Source organism: Ostrea edulis, chromosome 5 (assembly GCF_947568905.1).
Source record: "Ostrea edulis chromosome 5, xbOstEdul1.1, whole genome shotgun sequence".
In the NCBI taxonomy this organism is placed as follows: Eukaryota; Metazoa; Mollusca; class Bivalvia; order Ostreida; family Ostreidae; genus Ostrea; species Ostrea edulis.
The window spans coordinates 42,906,817-42,925,961 of record NC_079168.1 but is presented as its reverse complement, the minus strand read 5'-3'; the positions used below and the strand labels follow the sequence as shown (position 1 = coordinate 42,925,961).

At 34.9% G+C, this 19,145-nt stretch overlaps 1 protein-coding gene across 4 annotated transcripts in view; it reads left to right on the top strand.

Annotated features, from left to right (window-relative positions):
• The window catches only part of LOC125651152 (limbic system-associated membrane protein-like), a 48,273-nt gene extending 36,636 nt beyond the window's left edge, over positions 1-11,637 (top strand). For 3 of the 4 annotated variants that reach the window (XM_056164519.1, XM_056164518.1, XM_056164520.1), the window contains exons 5-8: positions 4,951-5,025; positions 5,694-5,996; positions 6,200-6,247; positions 10,620-11,637. In XM_056164519.1, the coding sequence (XP_056020494.1) occupies positions 4,951-5,025; positions 5,694-5,996; positions 6,200-6,247; positions 10,620-10,732 (539 nt within the window). In that variant the 3' untranslated portion in view covers positions 10,733-11,637. The remainder of the gene's footprint in view (positions 1-4,950; positions 5,026-5,693; positions 5,997-6,199; positions 6,248-10,619) is intronic. The other variant, XM_056164521.1, reaches the window with a different exon arrangement.
• The last annotated feature ends 7,508 nt before the right edge of the window (positions 11,638-19,145 follow it).

The window sequence follows — 19,145 nt, the reverse complement described above, 5'->3', positions numbered from 1 at the left end:
CCTTTTTCTGTGGTCAACAAAAGCAATTCTACTGTACAAAAGTTAAAATTTTATACATAGGCTCCACAAAGGATGTTTTCTTAATAGTTTTAATAGTTCCATTTGGGTTTGTTTTTTTTGTCATAAAGATTGCCAAAATTCAACTGATTTTAAAATCCTATAACAAGCAGTTTTCATCATGTTTTGTAATCTTAATAATGATAAACAAATTGGGCTGGTGTGAACACAAAGGACGGCATGCAATTTAGGAATATGAATAGACCATGTGCTTTCCCTGTTTACAAATCACGTACATGTATTTATTCGACCATCGTAAATTGTGTTAGATCCTTTGTTACATGTAGCTGACCTGTTTTTATATTCTTATGAAGCAGAATTTATTCAAAAACTTCTACGTGAGAAGAAAAAATCTCTTGTCGTGGCCTTCAATGCGACATTTAGATATATCGACGACGTTTTATCTATTAACAGTAATAATTCTCATTCATATGCCGATTCGATATATCCCTGTGAACTCGAAATAAAAGACACCACAGGGTCGTCCACTTCTGCGTCATACTTAGAATGATTGACAATAGATATAAACGGCAAACTAACAACTCAACTTTATGATAAAATGGATGATTTCACCTTCTCCATCGTCAACTTCCCATATTTATGTAGCAATACTCCATTATCACCTGCATATGGTCTTTATATCTCTCGAATAATTCGATACGCAAGAGCGTGTTCTGCCTATGATCAGTTTTTAAATCAAAGCAGGGTACTGACGAACAAGTTGATGATGCAGGGGTTTCAACAGTCTCGATAAAGTCAGCATTTCGCAAATTCTATGGTCGTTATAACAATCTAGTTTGCCAATATAACCTATCATTGAGTCAAATGCTGTCTGACTTGTTTCATACCGATTGTTAGGTCGTTCTTGGCACACTGATTTTGACAACGGGTAACTCTGTTTACCTGATCAAGATATAGGGCTCACGGCAGGCGTAACGGTCGAGAGGGAATGCTTACTCCTCCTTTGCACTTGATCCCAACTCTGGTATATCCAGGGGTCTGTGTTTGCCAAAATCGCTATTTTGCATTGCTTATTGGAGTGATGAGATTGATCACTGTTCGTTAATTTCACCTTTCATCATAAAAGTACAAATATTTTAATTACACTCAATCATGTAAATTTTGACATGAAACAAGAACATTTATTTTTATAAATATATTGGGGGAAGTTAGCATATAATTATGTCACTTCATTCTTTCGATGTATTCCTTCCATAAGCGATGGAATAAGATAAAAATAATCTGTGTTGCATGAGTTATTACATAACGCCATTATAAAAATATTAACCGTATCATCTTGGAAACTTAATATCTTGATTACATTATGTATTAGTACGTATTCACCTTTCAACAAAGTATTATCATTTATTCTCATTATTATTCTTATTATTCTTTCTAAGTCATCCACAGCTGAAGAACTCCGTTTGAGTGACAGTATTGAGAAAAGTTCGTCAAATATATTGATATTCTCTTTCTGCATGGGGTCTTTGTGTATTATGTGATGTTATCAGTTTTCGTTTTGTTTCTTCGTCTTTGCACATGTGATTCCATCATAAACAATAGACTATTGGGCCTTAGCGGTCACCCGAGTACTATGCACCACATGGACTCGTATGCATGAAATTTAAAAAAAAATCAATACACAAACATTTCTAACATATCATTAGGTACTTGTAGTTTGCCATAGGACCTAAAACTCTTATTTAGGGAATATTGAGTTGTAAATTATATGCTTGTTTGCTCATGTAATAATAGTAGAACCTAAATTGGAGTCATAAATTTCACAATATTAGTAGGCGACTCAATGCTCATTATAGCCATGCAAAGTTTTTGCCTCCTTGATGTTAAGACGTTTTTCTAAAATAAAAAGCATTTATAATGTACATGTCTGACCAAGTTAGCCCAACCCCGGGGCTTAACCATGAACCTAGGGGTCATGATATTTACAATTTTGGTTGAGTACTCACTATAATCATGTAGATATTTTACCTCTTTCATGTGCAAAAGTAAAGAAGTTTTTCTAAGCTACATGTAAAATATATTTTCAATATATGACTAACTTTTGTCCCACCTTGGGACTGAATCCCAAACCCTGGGGTGACGAATTTCACAAGTTTTGTAGAGGCTTGACTACTCATTATAATCAAAGAAATATTTTGCCTCTTTGATGTCCAATAGTAAAGAGGTCTTTCTTGGATATAATGGATTTTTGTTATAAAACCAACTTAGTCCCAACATGGGGCCTGAAAATCATGCATTTCACAGTTTCGGTGGAAGAATCATTGCTTATGATATTCCTGCAAACAGTGTGACTGCTTCATGTCCAAAAGTAGAGAAAAGTTTTGAAGATTGCATTTATTTGATAGATTTGGCCCCATCCCTCAGGTCGCAAAGTACATGAAATGTATAATTGTTGTTTCCCTTTACCCACAGATGTTATTTACCAAAGTTGGTTAGAATTGGTTTAGTCGTTCAAAAGAAGAGGCTGAAAATGTTCAAAAGATTACGACCGACGCACGACGACGGAGGAAAATAGATAGCAATAGGTCACCTGAGTGACCAATGTGTCCTAAAAAGTGGGGCTGTTGGAAACATGTAGGAAATAGTATATTGGAATCCGTCTGTCACGAAAACGTGGTTTCCCCTTGACCTTGACAGATTGGGAACATCTAGTACTTATTTCATTACTTTCCAGAATTTCTCGTGTACAGTCCGATACTTTCCATCATGAATTATAAAAGGAATCATCCGTCCTTCTTGGTAAAGGATATATTTAGCAACTATAACACAGAGATAAAAATTTCCAAGATTAAATAAAGTGTAGTTTACAATTTGATGGATAACATTTTCAGTATACAATATTTTAGATTATCTTAGTTTTAATCTTAAAAAAAAAAAACCACGCACACAATCGTGATGAGGCATCAGACAAAAGGAAATATCTAAAGAAATAAATATTTCGATTTTCGAAAAATCAAAATTTAAGTTCATTTACTTTTAAAATAACATTCATCCGCGGAGCAATATTAATGCAAGCCGTATTTGAATAATTAGACATATTTTTACAAGTTTACGGTGCTACCGTTGGTATGAGTGCAGCCAGTGTTTATTTTTATGTATAGATTTATCCATTATTTTAATGGCACCTTTAGAAATATTAAAGTTTGCTATAAATAGATGTAGTGTACATATTTGTGATCGCAATTATTTTTATAAGTGTTTTATGACGACGTTAGACATATTATTTCTCTTATATGACTGGTATACTTGTTATTAAGAATTTGTTAACAAAAATAGATAGAGTGAATTTTGCAATTATATTTTTTTTTAAACTAGTAACATATTGATAACTAGTGTTATTCATATCAAAATTGTAACAAAGCGAAGTATCATATGTAGTAAGGAAACCCCCTGACTGGAAGACCGCGCCATATTGGAGCGCCTGTGACAAAGATGACGCTTAGAAAAATAGTTCATGTACCTGTAGTTTTTGTAAGTCGAATGATTATGTCACTTTATGTTCAAGTTTTAGTGATAAAATAGGAACGTCTATTCATCGATGAAATATTGGAAGGGATGTAAATACACAAAATGGCAAAGAAATCGATCTTCATTGAAAAATAATTTCCCTTACTTATTCATACGCACCATGCTTTTTTGTTTTGTAAACAATCATAAGCAATTGGAAGAAACAACGTTCGAAGAGAGAAAAATCTCCCAAAATATTTTTGTGGTTTCTGATTTCTAATAAAATGATAAGAAATAATAATTTCATGGAAAAGGATTCATGATTGCGTATAAATGAATGATCAGTCTAGAGAACCATGTAATGAATATTCTTCCCACGAGGGCAAAAACTATATATACATGCAGAGTCCTTATGGAATGTTACCTTGTGTGGTACAAACAATCATAAAATCCTAAATATATAGTTTAGATCAAAATTTTGCGCGGATTACATTAAATCCAGTATTTATGAGAGGGTTGAGAAAATCAATTTTGTGTCGTTGGCCGTGTTTGGCTTTCGACATTTATAAAACGTCCTAGTCTACACTTATACATGTAGCTTTTCGGCATTTCTGGTTTGTTATGTCTCTATAAAAATTGTTAAGAAAAGTTCACATTTAAACGTACCTAGGTTATAAACAGCTAGATACAGTATCCTCAGGAAATTTTGTTTTATTATATGCAGAATTAAGAGACATCACAAAACATCGCTATCCGAAATTTTTGGCCATAATACACTAACCGTTATCCTAAACGGGTTGGCAGCTGGTAACATGTAAATTCCTGGGTTTGTTTGACTACGGATAACTCCGTTTACCTGATCAGGACACAGTGCTCACGGCGGGTGTGACCGGTCGACAGGGGATATTTACTCCTCCTGGGAACCTGATCCCACCTCTGCTATGCCAAGGGGTCTGTGTATGCCCAGCTCTGTGTTTTGTATTGCTTGTGGGATCGATTGCTATTTGTTATCTTCACCTTTTAATGAAAACATGTAGGGTGCTATGACCTAGTACTGATTTTTAAACTGGAAGGCGGGTCATCCTTGTATATTACATACATGTACAACACATATATATTACCTTGACCATAGCTTTGGATCTAGAAAATCGGAGTTCACACACACACACACACACACACACACACACACACACACACACACACAGAGAGAGAGAGAGAGAGAGAGAGAGAGAGAGAGAGAGAGAGATAGGGGGGGAGGCGAATAATCACCACTCAGTGTCAATTCGCGAGAATTGGTGAGATCTATTCAACAGACGTTTATCCTTGTATTCAATTTCCGATGGCTTTGGGGTTATTTATATTGTTTCTTTGATATTTGATAGAAAGGATGCAAAATGATTATTGGTTTTTTTTTCTTTATTTCAGATTCCCCTCCCAAGGAATCAGCAGGTACGGTACATTACATATCTGGCGCGTGTTTGGCAATTACAGCCAACACAGGTATTGTGGTTTTCTTCAGAGTGGGTCTAGTTTTCACTGCTTAGGTCTATAGAATTTCAATATTACTAGATGATGAGAATTCGTTAGAGATAGAGGGAACTAAATTATTTATCAATCATGAGATAAGATGAATGTACATGTATGTTTACTATAAGTATAATAAACTAGATGTGTTTGTGGAAAAACTGATAAACTCCATAGTCAAGGTAATTATAATGAGGTCACAAATTTGGGTACTGGAAGACAGATTTATTCACAAGGAATAAACATGTGAAATATGAAAGCCCTATCAGTATCCATTAAAACATCACGACCAAGGTTAAAAATTTTAGGGGATGGACAGACAAAAAAAAAACTGTATGTTCCCAAACCTCACATTACGGAGGCATAAAAGTTATAATTTAAAAAAATCTATATAAATAAATAAATGTCAACAGCTTTAGCTACACTTTTAAAATAAATTCACTCCATACGCGAACGTTTATTTGACATTACATGACCGGTCAACAGGGGATATTTACTCCTCTCAGGCACCTGATCCCACCTCTGATATATCCAGGGATCCGTGTTTGCCCAACTTTCTATTTTGTATTGCTTATAGGAGTTATGAGATTGATCACTGTTCGTTATCTTCACCTTTCATAGTAAACACTGAAAATATTTCACAGGCCTGACTTTAGAAGGGAGGAATATTGTCAACGATAACGAACCCATAAACCTAACATGTCTGGTTAAGGGAGAATACCGTACACCCGAGGATGTAGACTGGTTTTTTAATGGTGATAAAATACTCCCTGGCAAAGATCATTGGAGTCGAGTGTACATTACAAGAGAAAGAGAGCCGTATAGACGAGAGTTCAAAAGCCACCTCCTTATAGACAAAAGCGACCTCAGTGATCGTGGAGTGTATGTGTGCAGGGCCAGCGATAATTTACAATTAGTAAAAAGCATCACCATAAGCGTTCTGGAGGGTAAGCGTAAACAGTCCTAGCATAGTTTGATGAGAATAGCGATAGGCACACCTTTCGATATCAAAAATGTTAATTTTTTGTTTATTATGTTAGGTCAGAACGCTAGAGATCCCCCGTTCGTAAATATAGCATGGCGAAGACTAACAATACATGGATATTAATTGTTCAATGTCAGTTGAAAAACTAGTAGTTTCCTATTTCAGTTCCCACTCCAAAGCAGAAGAAAAATAGAGACGTCACGGGAAATAGCAGTAAGTATCCATTAAATCCACACTGAAAAAGGTCATCCACACTGAAAAAGGTCATCCACAGCCAAAGGAGATAGTAACTATTAGCATAGGCTTTATTCATTGTATGTTATATAGGAGATAGTAACTATTAGCATAGGCTTTATTCATTGTATGTTATATAGGAGATAGTAACTATTAGCATAGGCTTTATTCATTGTATATTATATAGGAGACAGTAACTCACAATGCAGCATAGGCTTTATTCATTGTATGTTATATAGGAGATAGTAACTATTAGCATAGGCTTTATTCATTGTATGTTATATAGGAGATAGTAACTAACAATGCAGCATAAGATTTATTGATTGTATATTAAAAAGGATAGTAATTAACAGCATAGGCTTTAACTAACAATGCATAGAAGATAATAATGAACTATGCAGCATAAATGTTATAGATTGTATGTTATAGAAGATAGTAACGAACAATGCAGCATAAGGTTTATTGATTGTATGTTATATAGGAGACAGTAACTCGCAACGCAGCATAGGATTTATTGGTTGTATGTTATAGGAGATAGTAACTCACAATGCAGCATAGGGTTTATTGATTGCATGTTATATAGGAGACAGCAACTCACAATGCAGCATAGGATTTATTGATTGCATGTTATATAGGAGACAGTAACTCACAATGCAGCATAAGGTTTATTGATTGCATGTTATATAGGAGACAGTAACTCACAATGCAGCATAAGGTTTATTGGTTGTATGTTATATAGGAGACAGTAACTCACAATGCAGCATAGGAGTTATTGATTGTATGTTATATAGGAGATAGTAACTCACAATGCAGCATAGGATTTATTGGTTGTATGTTATATAGGAGACAGTAACTCACAATGCAGCATAGGATTTATAGGTCGTATGTTATATAGGAGACAGTAACTCACAATGCAGCATAAGATTTAGTAATTGTATGTTATATAGGAGACAGTAACTCGCAATGCAGCATAGGGTTTATTGGTTGTATGTTATATAGGAGACAGTAACTCACAATGCAGCATAGGGTTTATTGGTTGTATGTTATATAGGAGACAGTAACTCGCAATGCAGCATAGGATTTATTGTTTGTATGTTATATAGGAGACAGTAACTTACAATGCAGCATAGGATTTATAGGTCGTATGTTATATAGGAGATAGTAACTCACAATGCAGCATAGGATTTATTGGTTGTATGTTATATAGGAGATAGAAACTATCAATGCAGCATAAGATTTACTGATTGTATGTTATAGGAGACAGTGACTCACAATGCAGCATAGGATTTAGTAATTGTATGTTATATAGGAGACAGTAACTCGCAATGCAGCATAGGATTTATTGGTTGTATGTTTTATAGGAAACAGTAACTCACAATGCTGCATAGGATTTATTGATTGTATGTTATATAGGAGACAGTAACTCACAATGCAGCATAGGATTTATTGATTGTATGTTATATAGGAGACAGTAACTCACAATGCAGCATAGGATTTATTGATTGTATGTTATATAGGAGACAGTAACTCACAATGCAGCATAGGATTTATTGGTTGTATGTTATATAGGAGATAGAAACTATCAATGCAACATAGGATTTACTGATTGTATGTTATAGGAGACAGTAACTCACAATGCAGCTTAGGATTTATTGATTGTATGTTATATAGGAGACAGTAACTCACAATGCAGCATAGGATTTATTGGTTGTATGTTTTATAGGAAACAGTAACTCACAATGCTGCATAGGATTTATTGATTGCATGTTATATAGGAGACAGTAACTCACAATGCAGCATAGGATTTATTGATTGTATGTTATATAGGAGACAGTAACTCACAATGCAGCATAGGATTTAGTAATTGTATGTTATATAGGAGACAGTAACTCACAATGCAGCATAGGATTTATTGATTGTATGTTATATAGGAGATAGTAACTTACAATGCAGCATAGGGTTTATTGATTGTATGTTATATAAGAGATAGAAAATATCAATGTAGCATAGGGTTTACTGATTGTATGTTATAGGAGACAGTAACTCACAATGCAGCTTATTGATTGCATGTTATATAGGAGACAGGAACTCACAATGCAGCTTATTGATTGCATGTTATATAGGAGACAGTAACTCACAATGCAGCATAGGATTTATTGGTTGTATGTTATATAGGAGACAGTAACTTACAATGCAGCATATGATTTAGTAATTGTATGTTATATAGGAGACAGTAACTCGCAATGCAGCATAGGATTTATTGATTGTATGTTATATAGGAGATAGAAAATATCAATGCAGCATAGGGTTTACTGATTGTATGTTATAGGAGACAGTAACTCACAATGCAGCATAGGATTTATTGGTTGTATGTTATATAGGAGATAGTAACTCACAATGTAGCATAGGATTTATTGATTGTATGTTATATAGGAGACAGTAACTCACAATGCAGCATAAGATTTAGTAATTGTATGTTATATAGGAGACAATAACTCGCAATGCAGCATAGGGTTTATTGGTTGTATATATATAGGAGACAGTAACTCGCAATGCAGCATAGGATTTATTGATTGTATGTTATATAGGAGATAGTAACTCACAATGCAGCATAGGATTTATTGGTTGTATGTTATATAAGAGATAGAAACTATCAATGCAGCATAGGATTTACTGATTGTATGTTATAGGAGACAGTGACTCACAATGCAGCATAGGATTTAGTAATTGTATGTTATATAGGAGACAGTAACTCACAATGCAGCATAGGCTTTATTGATTGTATGTTATATAGGAGATAGTAACTCACAATGCAGCATAGGATTTATTAATTGTATGTTATAAAGGAGATAGTAACAAACAATGCAGTGTAGGGTTTATAAATTGTATGTTATTTTACGCTGATATGGTGATATTATACATGTAACCATATTTCGGCGAGAAATTAAAAAAAATTTAAGTCACTGTGGCGACCCTCATTAACCCTAATCGTTTTCGAATACCACACACATTTTACGTGCCAAGGAGCATTTATATCTAAATCAGTAACAAATCATGTAGCATAGGTAGAGTTAAATATTGTTAATCCGGTTGCATTCGCAAGCAAGTGTGTTTAAAACAAAACTGTGAAATTCATGTTCCCTGGGTCAGAAGTCCTAGCTGGTGTTAGGGCGGTGCTTTACGGCTCATATATTCAAATATTTTATTTTTTCTAAATCCTTCTTGACAACTATAAGTACATACATGCAATGATAATCATAATGATACGCTTCTACAAAATTGTGAAATATTTTACCCCTAGACGGCTAGGAGAGAGAGAGAGGTTCTGATGCCAAGACAGAGTGATTATTTCGATAATGATCTTTTCTCCGGGACAACCAAACTGAGTATATACATGTACATGTAGTAATAATGAAGAGAGAAGCTAGCGGTTTATATGGTAACATTGTTATTTTTTAAAATCCTTGTCTCCTGGACATCAACGAAACTAACCACACTGTAGTGATTAGGTAAAGAAGTAGTGACTATCAACATTGTGAAGATCATGTCCTCTGTATAGAGGGTTTTAGTATATAGTAAAAAGTGCTAGTTCTTAAAACTCATATTGGAAATGTAGTAACTGACCTGGATTTCTCGAAAAAAAACCATAATTCGAAAGTTGGACTTTCGTTTCATTCAAATTTTGATTTCTCAAATAAAAGAAAACTCAATCTTAAAATCTAGTTGTATTCGGGAGGCTTTCGCCAATTATGTTATCGAAAATACGCACTAGCAACACCTTGATTACTTTCTCCACTGTCAGTCGATCGCGGAAAATATAGATTCGAACAACTTTATAATTTTGTTTTCACTCGAAGCAAGTTCATGTAGATACTCTATCCCCTTATGTCAATTAGTGTTGCATATACTGATTACTTGGTCAAACTATATATTGTCAAAAGTACTATTTGACCGTCATTAGCTGTAATAATGTGACACAAATTAGGTAGACAAAGAAAATGTTTGATATTTCTGGTATTTTTAATTGCTACTTCAGATGTCCACGGTGTGAATGCACGTTGTGTAAATACATGTATATATGTATTGAGAAGAAATCTGCAATTAATTGGCTTCTTTGGCGAAAGCATAATATGAATGCATGTGACTAGTATGTTTAAAGTAGATGTATTTAGTTGAACTCTTATCAGTTATCAGTAATCTAATTAAACCCGATGACATGCTTAATATGAGTATCGAGACTAAAGCCATTCATAGCTGGTGAAACAGTTTCGAATTTGTAAATAGTAGTATCTTAAAAGGAATTGATAGAAGACTGATTCAGACTGTGTTGTGATTCTTATATCTGTTGCAGATCGGGGGAAATTCATCTCAGATCGCAGGAATAATTCAAGCAATGTGCTAAGAAGCGCTGGAATTCATTTGACATTGATAATTCAATTGATGGTACTGTTGTGGACTAGATGACAAGAATTGTTTGTTCTGTTGACATGGAAAAGTGCCTTCGTCTTCACAAACGGACATCAACATTCGTCCACTTTCCCTACCCACAAGCTGCGGTCTGTTTTGATCAGGTCATAAGGATGTTGTCTCAGTGTGGTAGAGCCTCGTTCCCTTCAACTGGATATGCATGAAATATTTATGCGCTTTAAAAGTTTCAGGATGAAGTTTTTTAACTGCAACTTGCGAATTGGAAAATGACGCTGTACAATTGAACGAAAATACGCATATGTGAAGTGCTTCGAGACGCTTCGAGTGAGGCCATTGTTCTCACACAGAGGGAATTTTAAATCGTGATTTTGAATGAACTACCTATATTTCATTTTCAATGTTAGTCTCATCACAATTGTTGTATACATTTTTCGTGCATCATTCCATTTAAATATGACATTTTGTGAATAATTCATACGGTGAACATCCACATCTGGTACAAAGCAATATGACAGACCCTTGTGTATTTCTGCCGAATTGTTGCGACTCTTTAAATGATCAAATAAACATCGAACTCTTGAAATGCAAATAGAAATATGAAATATTTATCTTCATAAAAACGGAAAGATCAATAAGGCGTAATGATAATTTAGTGATAGTTGAACTCTGTAATTTTACTTGTTTGTACAATGTAAATAATTAGATTTATTCATACGGATTTGGCGAGAAAACATGACTAGATGTAACATCTGTATTCTTTTCCTCATTTTCTGCCGTTAATAAGCAATATTTTTTAACACAAAATAAATTGATTAAATACAGTTTTTCCAGTCAATGAATAATTTTTGTACTGGACATTTTATGTGAGCTTTTAGATTTAAATAGATGTATTTAAACATAGTTTTCTAACTTAAACTTAACAATGCACATACCTTTATGAATACCTTGTTTCTATTTCTTTGCTAAGAAAATATTCTGCTACATGTACTTAAATAGGACAAAATCACTGCTTACAGATGTGCTCTTCTTAAAGGCATTATATTAGTATATCCAGGGATCCGTGTTTGCCTAACTCTCTATTTTGTATTGCTTTTACAGCGTAGAAGTTATGAGATTGATCACTGTTCGTTATTTTCACCTTTCATACGTATAATGGACAAAACAATTGAATGTGTATTTCGAAGCCCTTCCTGTCCACCATTTATTCAAGAAATGGAGGTATGATTGTGATGAAACTCGTACAAAGTTGATTGAAACATACCTTATTAGGACGTAAGCATTGCCCAGTCAGTGTTGTAGCCCTTCAATCGAAATCGTATTGTAATCAACCAGAGTTCAGCGGGTGTACAGTCTTTTAGCCGGTAATCTCGAGTTGATATTCTTGATAACCTAAGGGGCTGTGTCGGAAGTCAGCATATTTGTTAGCTAGGCATTCAGCTCCTAAGCTCGATCCTTCTTGTCTGTCACTACAGTAATAATAGTGATAAATTATGTCTTGGTAACTTCCATCATGGATAGTGTCTCGGTGACTTTCCCAGGTGATAAGACAATAGGAACAGTTCAGGTTAGACAGTCGCAGACTATGTCATTTAACAACAGAATCGTTATGTTTTATATTTGTACCACTCTGTCATCAGATACACAAGTCAAATGGGTGATTTCACATATTGATTGTTTTTAGCTCACCTGAGCCAAAGGTTCAAGTGAGATTTTCCGATCAAAACCGTCCATTGTCTGTCGTTGTCTTTACTTTTCACACTTTCATCTCCAGAAACATTGGGTAAATTTCAACCAAACTTAGCACAAAGGGTCCTTGGGTAAAGGGGATTCAAGTTTGTTCAAATGAAGGGTCATACCCCCTCTAAAGGGGTGATAATCACAAAAATAAGGTGGAGTCATTTAAAAATCTTCCCAAGAACAAGTGGGCCAGAAAAGCTGAAATTTACATGCATAACTCTTATCCTTAGACGAATTTGACTCCACGTTTGGCACTCTGTTTTTCCCTAAAATAGCTCTAGCAAGCTTATCGTTATTTCGGATTTCAAACATTTCGGTTGAGCATCACTGAAGAGACATTATTTGTAGAAATGCGCATCTGGTGCATCAAAATTGGTACCGTACAAGTTTTACACGAAAGCTTCCTGAGATAGTAGTTTAAAATCATGACCCCCAGAGGTATGTTTGGGCCACAATAGGGAATCAAAGCTTTACATGGGAATATATAAAGAATTTTTTTTAAGTCTTCTTCTCAAGAACCACTGTGCCAGAATAGTGGAGATTTACCTAAACGCTTCCTGATATAGATTAGATTCTAATTTGTTCAGATCTTGCACCCCATGGGTAGGATGGGGTCACAATAGGGGTCAAAGTTTTACATGCAGGTATGTAGGAAACTCTTCTCCAGAACTACTGGGCCAATTTCAATCAAACTTGATACAAATCATTTTTTGATGAAGGGGATTCAATTTTATTCAAATGAAGGGCCATGCCCCGTTCAAAGGGGAGATAATCACAAAAGTGCAAAAATAGGGTGTGGTCATTTATAAATCTTCTTAACAACCACTGGACCAGAAAAGCTGAAATTTACATGAAAGCTTTTTGACATAGTAGAAATTCAAATCTGTTAAAATCCTGAGCCCCAAGAATATGTAGGGGTCACAATAGGAGATCAAAGTTTTACATGCGAATATATTAAGAAAATCTTTACAAATCTTCTCATAAACCACTGGTCCATAAGAGTGGATATTTAAGTGAAAGCGTCCTAGCATAGAGTAGATTAAAACTTGTTCAGATCATGGCCGCCAAGGGTAGGGTGGGGCCACATTAGGAGATCAAAGTTGTACATGCTGATAAATAGGAAAATCTTCTCCAGAACCACAGGGCCAATTTCAGTCAAACTTGATATACATTATCCTAAGGTAAAGGGATTCAAGTTTGTTCAAATCAAGGGTCATGACACTTTCAAAGAAGAGATACTCACAAAAATAGGGTGGGGTCATTTAAAATATAAGAACCACTGGGCCAGAAAAACTGAAATTTAAATGAAAGCTTCCTGACAAAGTGAAGATTAAAGTTTGTAAAAATCATGACCCAGAGGTTAGGGTGGGGTCACAATAGGGGATCATTTTACATGCGAAAGGAACCAAACTAAATGGCACAAAGCATCCTTAGATGAAATTTGTTAACATGGAAGGCCATACCCGTTTACAAGGACATATGATAGTTAATGAATTTGTAGTCAATTTTAATAATTAATTAAAGTTTGATAATTAATGAATTTTTAATCGTTACCTTTAACAAAAACTCTGAACCAAGCTTCTTGTACGATGATAGTTTTGCTCAGGCTTGTTTATTGCTAGGAACTGCTGTTCAGGTGAGTGATGTGGCCCATGATCCTCTTGTTTACTATCATTGTTAGCTTTGTTTAATATTTATCTAAGTAGGACCAAGGATAATATTTATCCCAGGTTTTAGCCGGTTGGACAATTCGAGTTTCATGATGAACATTAATGTTATTATTCGTGTTCGTCTGCAAAGTGGATATCTTTTAAAAGTAAATTTTAATGATTAGATGTGATTCTTGGGACGAATACTTCAGCAAACTCAAAATATTTGTTATATAAGCACGTTACATAAGTTTGTCCACATTCCTAAATAATGGACAGAAATATACATGACATTGTATATTACACATTTTGTTTAAAAATATTAAAAACTCGTTATATCCCAAAGTACAACAGTGATACATGTATTATAATGATATGCATAGAGAAGCCAGTGAAATGTAGTGCTGGCTATACCAAGAAGCATGCATGTAATCTTGCTGAGGACGGTCTCAATATCGGTTGGTGAATCATTATGATAAATAGGGTAAAATTGATGTTTATTGCGTTGGATAGAGAAAGCATGGGAGGAATATTCTAGCGAGATTAGTAGCAATGCATCGAATCCGTGTACAAATAAACTCCAATGAGTTTCCCACTCTGGAGATCTCATTTAAATTACAGGCTTTAATTTAATCGACAGTAAAGCTTTCCCTCCTCTCTCTCTTTCTCTCTCTCTCTCTCTCATTTTATTTTGGAGGAAAGGGATACAGTTGTATATTGCATAAGACTGACAGAAATTATGCGATAAACACTTCATATTCTCTAATCTTAAATTAACCATAAAAATCAATCCTTATTACGTACACTTTACCTACTAACATTTTCAAAGTATAATTATAAAAGTTACTTTATTTTATCTTTAATATCACGTTTCTTACTGGTAATAAAACAATTGGTTTTTCTGGAGGATTTAAATTTAAGAGAGGTTTTTACTATAGCATCCTCGTGTAAAATGTTCTTATGAATAAAGCATAAAGACTGCATAATTCATACACTGTTAGTTTTAATGTGGTATTAGAACAAGGCCCTTCATATAAATCACGATTTACACTCCCCCGTGACTATCAATTTTACATTATTTAGAAAATAACCATGAATTGAAACGATTAGACATAAAGCTAAAGATATTCAAATACTTCGCAGATAGACATACCCTAACAGGACTGGTATCCCCAGACCTCATCTAAAGTGGTGCGTATTCAATATCTATGCAAACTTTAGTTTGTTTAATGGGACACCCAACCTGCGTATTTCATAAGTTAAGGAGGAATGCTACACCAGAGAAATTTGATGCAGATGAAAAGTGGAAGATATGTACAATATTTTGAAATTGAAAACTTTCAAATTTACTTTATTTAGTAAAAAAAAAATGCAGTTTTAGTAGAAATCAATCTGGAAAAAAATTTAAACCCCTGCTAGACTCGACCCTGCAATCTACAGCTCAGCAGTCGACGTGTTAATATACTGAGCTACTCAGCTAGTTAATGATCATTGGAAAAAAATAGACAAATATTGCTGATATTCATATTTTCATTTTATGAAGTTAGCCACTATGACGATTTGGAATAGCTCCTTAAGTGTACGATGGAAACTCCTTAAGTTTACGATGGAAATTAAGTTGAACTTATGAAATATGTTGGAAGTTAAGAACGCTGCGCAAGCGCATTCGTCACTTTTGCTTTCAATATTTTATCATCTGCAAAAATAACGTTGGGGCAAGAGAATGTACGCACGCGTGGATCCAGAAATTTTTTCTTAGGGGGGTGAGGGTGGGGTTTGACCCCATGACATTTTTCCAGAGGTACCAACCTATAGATACTATGAATATTAACATGAAGGGTGTGATTGATTTGTCTACACCGTTTTACACCTGGTGAAGTAAGTTAACACCAGTGACCTTGTAATGAAATGCAAATTGGTGTGGTGTACATGTACATAGTAGGTGTATATTCAATGTGGATTTTTTGGCGCTGAACTTGTTTTTCTATGATTGTACGAAATATCAATCGTTTTCATTTATTCTTTAAAATACAATTTAAACTATTGTAAATAACTACATGAAAGGTGAAGATAACGAACAGTGATCAATCTCATATTTCCTATAAGCAATACAATATAGATAGTTGGGCAAACACTGACCCCTGGACACATCAGAGGTGGGATCGGGTGCCTAGGAGGAGTAAGCATCCCCTGTCGATCGGTCACATCCGCCGTGAGCCCTGTATCCTGATCAGGTAAATGCACTGTACAATACACTGGAATTATCCTCATATACTTGACATTGAATATAATATATACGAAGAGGAAAATCTGCAAATTTTCCGTCTCACCATTTTAAAGCCACACTGAATTTTTCGGTGTATTATCAAGCCCACTTGTCTTCCTAATTGTGTAAAATAAAAAAGAATAAATAAAAATATGAATCCTCTTTCAATTCACCTTTCAAGTCGTTCTGATAAAGGTGTCGACACGCTTTTGTAATTAAAGCGTGTCGGTACCTTCATCAGAACGACTCGAAAGATGATTTTAAAGAGGATTGATATCTTTATTTATCATTGCTATTTTCTAAAATCTGGGAAACATTCCCTGATGTTCACCTTTGCATCCAATAACGGAAAGGTGCACACCTTGTGGTCGGTGTAGACAAATCAAGCGCACCCTAGTATTTGAAAAATGAAAGTACACATGCATTGGAAATAGTCGAATATATCTATGCTGTACCAAGCTCGAGTGGGAGGGTCGGGCACTCTGTACCCCATCCTCTGTGTGTAGACTGACATAACTATCCATTTTCTTTCAATTCCGGGGGATGGTCGTTCTGACCCTCGTCTACCCTGTTGAATGTGTACATGTGTATAGCGTAATGAAGATCGCAGAATAGGATATATATTCGAAAAAATAATCAAAATCTCTGTTTAATAGCAAGGTGGTGATATCCTGAAATTTTATACATGTACATTAATAATGATCCCAGTATAGCATTTACATAGCGTTAACTAGACGTTAACTGTCAGTTAAAATTAACTAACGTTTGTGCAACTGACTCCAGGTGTACTTTTTAAAGAACAAATTAGAACAACGTCATATTGTACAAAATCTGAATATATCTATTACAATGGTGAAATATTACAGCATTCGCATATAATAGTTTGCTACAGGTGTTACATGTAGGATCTCCCCTCCTTTACATGCACTGTAACGATCCTCTTAGATCCATTCAAAAACCTATAATTAATCTAGCTGATCATTTGGCGTCAAGCTTATAGTAACAGATCTTCATACTACATAGATGTTAGTATGTGCAACGGCATGGTTCATTTTATGGCGTGCAGGCACATCAGATCGTTTTTATACGCCCGTCTTTAGACGGGACGTATTATGGTATGGCGATCATGTCCGTCTGTCCCACTTGACAATGAGGATGTAACAGATTTTGTTCAAATTTTGTAGGATTGTTATTCACCATATGTAGATGATCATATTGCGCCGCCATTCTTATTTGACAAATTTTACAGGAGTTATGGGACTTCGTTGAATTTGTACATGTCACACTAGAGGAACAATGTGGACGCAACTCTTTCGAAATCGCTGTACGGATTTTGTTCAAATTTTGCAGCATTGTTTGTCACAATATGTAGTTGATCATACTCCACCGCAATTTTTATTCCACAAATGTTCCAGGAGTTATTGGACTTTTGTGCTTCAACTTTCTTACAGCGGTGGGGGACATATGGCTACACGTAGCAATCTTGTTTAATCACGGTTTGTGATTCTTTATCGTAAAACGTCTCTTCTTATTCTTCTCCATTGTCGATTTTAATCCGATACACGTTTCGTCGCCCTGGAACTTTTCTGGAGATGGTATACAGTTCTATAGTCCAATTAGTTAAATAGCTGAAGGCTCAAAGAGCTAATCATATGGCCATGTATCTGGCGTGCGGTGTGCGTCAACTTTTTGGAAAAAGGGCTATATCTCAAGAACCCCTTGGTCAATTTTTGTCAAATTTGTCACATAGTATTCTTGGCCCAAGGGCTTTCATTTGTACTAAAACTAGGGTTTTGACCCTTTAACAAGGGGAGATAATTAGGAAAATGCAAACAAAAGTAGTGGTTGCTAAAAATCTTCTTCTCAAGAACCACTGGGTAAATTATCACCAAACTTATGCATAAGGATGAGGATAGGTTGCAGATAAAAAATTGTGCAAGGCATCATCCTGGGGCAAAGGGTGCAGCCTCAAGGTCACTTCAAAGTTGACCTTAAATTTTGTTTTGTTAAAACTTTGATATTTTGCTTAGTATAAGGACTAGGATCATCAAAGTTTGTCAGTTGATGCATCTTAGGATCTAATATCATGTTGTCTCAAAAGTAGGTCATGGTGACCTACTTTTTGAATTTCGCAGGTAATTATTATTGAATGGATTTTGATGCATATTTTGGACACTTTTGAGCCTATGATCATCAAAAGTTGTCAATTGATGGATCATGGGACCTTGAACTGCATCATGTGAAAAGTATGTCACCATGACCTACTTTCTGAATTTTATGGCTAATCATTTATGAATACATTTTAGGTTGTTATTTCAGATACCGAGAGGTTTAGAATCATCAAACCTTTTAAGTTGATGCGTCTAGAGGCCTCAAAATATATTTATAAAAAAAGTAGGTCACAGTGACCTACATTTTGAATTTTGCTGACATTCAAATTTCACATTTTCAATTTTAGATGCATATTTTGGACACTATGAAAGCTAGGATCATCAAACTTTGTCAGTTGATGCATCTTGAGTCTTCATAGTTTGTTGACCAAAAAGTAGGTCACTGTGACCTACTTTTAGAATTTGACGGCTATATGTTAATATTTCAGATAGTATTTGACTTACAGTTATCAAACTTTATCAGTTGATGCATGTTGAGTCTTCAGAGTGTGTTGACTAAAAAGTAGGTCACTGTGACCTACTTTTGGAATTTGACGTTTATATCTGAATATTTCAGATACTATTTGACTTCAATTATCAAACTTTGTCAGTTGATGCATCTTCAGTCTTTGGAGTGTGTCGACCAA